A 4701-nucleotide genomic window follows, 5' to 3' on the forward strand; every position below is an offset into this window, starting at 1 on the left:
AATGGCTACACCAGCTTGCATTCCTACCAACAGTGCGTATGGGTTCCCTTTTCTCCATATCCTCACCAACACTGATTGTTTCTTGTGTTTTTTATTTTAGCCATTCTGACAGGTGTGAGGTGATATCTCATTGTGTTTTGATTTGCACTTGTCTGATTATGAGTGCTGCTGAGTATCTTTTCATGTGTCCGCTGTCCACCTGTGTGCCTTCTTTGGAGAAACGTCTGTTCACGACTTCTGCTCATTTTTTACTTATGTATGCATATAAGAGAGAGACAGCACAAGTGGGGGAGAGGCAGAGAGAGGGAGAGACAGAGAATACCAAGCAAGCTCTGCACTTTTAGGGCAGAGCCCAACACACGGCTCAAACTCACGAAACCATGAGATCATGACCTGAGCCAAAACCAAGAGTCAAGAGTCGGACGCTTAGCTGACTGAGCCACCCAGGCGCTCCTGCCCATTTTTTAATTGGATTATTTGTTTTGGGGGTATTGAGTTATATCAGTTCTTGATATATTTTGGATATTAACCCTTTATCAGGGGTCATTTGTAAATATCTTCTGCCATTCAACAGGTTGCCCTTTAGTTTAATTTTCAATTTATATACACACCTATACAAACTCCTGAGATTATTTTCCTAGGGAATCCATTGAACATATAAATCAATTTGAGAAAACTTAACATCTTTCCAATATTGAATCTTCCAATCATAAACGTGGTTTATTCTTCCTTTTATTTATATCTCTATAATTTCTCTCAATAATTTTTATACTTTTCTATTTAGAGGTCTTGCATAGATTTATTTCTAGGATTTTTATTTTTCTTGCCAATGTAAATGATATATAATTACAAAATTCATTTTCCAAATTGTTTCTTGGCTAAATATATGTAAATAACACAAATATTTAGATTGACCTTATATCCAGTTGGTTTGCTAAGTCATATTTAATTTTAATAGTTTAGCTATTTTATTATAAATGTTTGCAATATTATTTGCAAAGAGTGAGAGCCTTTTTTTTTTCTCCAGTCCTACATACTTTATTTCTTATCTTGCAGCAATAAGGAACTCTAGAACAATGAAAAACCCAAGCGGTGACAATGGGCATCCTTATATATTTGTGATCTATTAGTATTTCATCATCAGGTATGCCTCTGCAGGTTTTTGTGTGTTTGTCTTGTTTTGTTTTGTTTTAGATTCATAACTGAATTAAGTAAGGTTTTTTATACTCCTGCTACATTAAGTTGATAGTGATAATTGTTGGCTTGGTTTTGGTTTTTAATCATGAAACTGTATTGGTTTTTGCTTTATCAAATGCTTTTTTTCTGAATCTCCTGACATTACTTTCTTCATCTTGGTACAAGCTGAAAGTTTTTTTCCCTTGTTCTGTTAATGTAGTGAATTACATTAATTGACTCCCAGTATTAACTCAATCTCACCTTCATGAATTAAACCCATTTTGGTGATAACATGTACTTTATCTTATGTATCATTGCACTTAGTGTGCTTATCTTTTGTTTAGGATTTTTCAACTGTGTTCATGAGATACTTTAGGCCATAGTTTTTCTTTCTTGTAATACTCTTGTGAGATTTTTACGTAAGGTAATGTGGTCTCAAAACAAAAAGTTATGCATTTTTTCCTGTCATTTGAAAATTCATGGATATATTAATAGTATTTCTTTCTTAAACATTTGGAAGAATTCACTAATTAAACCATCTGGGTCTGTAGTTAATTTGAAAAAAGTTTTAAATTATGAATTCAATTTATTCAATAGATAAGGGCTGCAGAGATTTTTTTTCTTCTTTCCTACTTTGCCCTTAAACTTCAAAACTTATTCATTCCAATATAGAATGTCCAGAGTTCTTGGTCTTTTGGAACTCTTTCTGAATCTTTAGCTACCATGGTAGCAAAAGCAAAAGAGCAGAAACACTAATATAAAAAAGAAGCTGGTGCATAATCACATAAACTACTTTCACAATTCAATTATAGGTAGAGATGATCAAATGGATATTTCATTCTCATCAAGTTAAAAACAAAAAAAATTGAAAACTTTCAAATGGATTTTCTTAATTTTATATTACATTCCATAAAATTATGTTTTACTATTATTGTTAAATACAGAGTTATGAATGTGTTAGAAAAAATGCCTTTTTTTCAAACTTGTTAAACAGATAAAAGGTAAGAAGCTACTTAGGTAGCTTAGGTAAGAAATCTGGTACAATTAATAAATTGACAGATCTTAATCAGATGTGAGTGGTTTAGGCTTACACGTTTGTATTCAATTTTCAAGTTTATACCTTAAACCAAGTATCATTTATATGTATAAATAGTTAAAATATGACTTGTACATAAGTACACATATTTTAATATCTCATTAAAAGTTTACATTTAAAAAAATATACTCTTTTGCTTTATATTCTAGTTGCGAACATATTTTGGGTCACATAAAACTTACCTGAGATAAGATTACTAGAATTTAAATGTTGCTAGTGCTATTTCTTTGGTATGACATACAAATTTATTTAATACTAAGTATTCAGCAGTGATCTTAAAATCATCTAAAATACTTTCACCTTTGATTGTATAGTGTTTCCTAACATTTGTCAATTCTAGGATAAAAACAGTTACCTTCTTAATAACAAAACTCGGTGTTTGAAACTAATTCTAATACTTTACATCAAAGCAAGGACTAAATACATGTTCAATTATTAATACAGAAAAACATTAAATAAAACCTTACATTTTAATTTACATTTTTCCTAAAATGCCTATAAAAAAACCAAAAAACAAAAAACAGCCAAACACTAAATACAGCACCCATTATATTATTAATGTCAACACTATATGACATCACTATGGATGACATAAAATGTTGCCTAGTTGCTTTCTAGTACTAAAACAAATCAGGCTTGCTGGAAATTCAGAGACCACAGAAATGTAAGTGTGAATGTCTGTTTAAATATTTGATAACACTACTAAATATCTAAGTAAATATGGTAAAATTATAGTGTATTTGATTTACACTATATATTTACATATATTACAAATATATTTCAAATTATATTTGAAAATGTTTTCTAGTTCTTACAAAGCCAAAAATGTTTTTATAAACACATGGTATTTTTCTACAATATCAATAATGAATAGATTAGAGGAAGATTAATAGTTTAGTAGAAGCAGTTTAACTCAGAGCTTAATTTAACACAAAACAATTCAATGATTTAACCTTGATCAATATTCAATATGTAACCTAGAATTATTAATTGGTAATTTAAATGTGTTGAGATTTAAACTTTGTTACATCAACCAAATAGTTAAGTTACTGAATTGTCTTCATATTTGCCTGTTCTTCTCCTGCAGTCGGCCTAACTGAGCCTTGTTTAGATCCCTGCTATATCACTTACATAAGTCAACACAACAGCCAATTCCATATGAACAAATTCTCAACAAATTTAGAACAGCTTTTGTTGTAAATATCACTAGTCCACCTTTGGCTGAACCCAGAACACTTGGAGTGTATATATTTTTGCTCAGATAAAACACTAAGAAACAATGGTTGTCTCTCAATCAAAGTGGATAAATAGAGGTAAGATATTGCGATTGTTTTCCTCTTTTTTCTCTTGCACTCAAGATCAAAATAAACTCAAACATGAGCCTCATGAGGTGGAAAAAAATCTCCAGAGAGACAATAAGGCATCCAGGGATGAGAACAAGGCTCTTAGAAAAGAAAATAAGTCCCTTTGGAGAGAAAATAAAGCTCTTCATCAAGAAAACAAAGCCTTCCGAATGGACAACCATTTGATCTGGGAGGTGAATCAATCCCTGAGAGAGCAAAACCAGGTCCTATGGAAGTTTAAAAATGTGATTTTGGAGAGCCAAAGACCACTAGAGGAAAAAATCAATGCTTTGAACACAGAAAGAAAGTCTCATTGGCAACAGAATCGAGCCCTGGAGGCTCAGATCAAGGCTCTCAGAGAACAGGAGAAAGCCTTCCAGAATGAGGCGAAAGCTCTTCAGGAAGAAATACAGTCTCTCCATGAGGAGATCAAGGCCCTGAAACACCAGGAGAGAGCACTCAAGATGGAGGAACAAGACTTGATGAAAGAAGGAATAGCACTAGAGATGGAAGAACGGGCTCTGTGGAAGGAGGAGCAGGCCCTTCGTGAGGAGAACAAGGCTCTTAGAGAAGAAAACAGTGCACTTCAAGAGGAGGAAAAAGCCCTTCGGGAAGAGGCAAAGGTCCTTGAGGAGTGGAATAAGATTCTTCTGGGAGAAGATAAGAAACACACTTACGGGGAAAATGCACAATAAAACAAAGCAGGAGAATTGTGACTCGAAGGTGTAACCAACAAACCATGAAGACCATTGACATTCCAGTAAAAATAAAACTTTTGAAGGTGAAATACTATTGTTAGGATTGAAGTCAAATCTGGAAATTTACAGTACTTGGTATCTGGTCCTGGAAACTAAATAAAGTTCTGAGAATTTAAAAAATTAAAGGAAATGATTCTTTTAGGTTTACTTAAATTTTACATTACTATTAGAGGTATATATTTTTCTACAGTGCAAAGATGTATTGTTCAAAACGTGACACTGAATGGGCAAAGGGTTTTCCCTTTAAGTTCAAAAACATTGGATGAATATTATAAGAAATTAACAGAATGGGAAATATTTGTCTCAACACTCATTCTTAGAATTATGA

The 4701-nt window shown here is 32.4% G+C and overlaps 1 protein-coding gene across 1 annotated transcript; it reads left to right on the plus strand.

The window, feature by feature from the left end:
* Positions 1-2878: 2878 nt before the first annotated feature.
* Positions 2879-4493, plus strand: LOC102963090 (protein chibby homolog 2-like). The gene is given in 3 exon segments (XM_015536787.2): positions 2879-2936; positions 3360-4271; positions 4273-4493. Coding segments are annotated over 2 exon segments (792 nt in total). The 5' UTR covers positions 2879-2936; positions 3360-3551; the 3' UTR covers positions 4345-4493.
* The last annotated feature ends 208 nt before the right edge of the window (positions 4494-4701 follow it).

The sequence above is a fragment of the Panthera tigris genome, chromosome A1, assembly GCF_018350195.1.
Source record: "Panthera tigris isolate Pti1 chromosome A1, P.tigris_Pti1_mat1.1, whole genome shotgun sequence".
Lineage (NCBI taxonomy): Eukaryota > Metazoa > Chordata > Mammalia > Carnivora > Felidae > Panthera > Panthera tigris.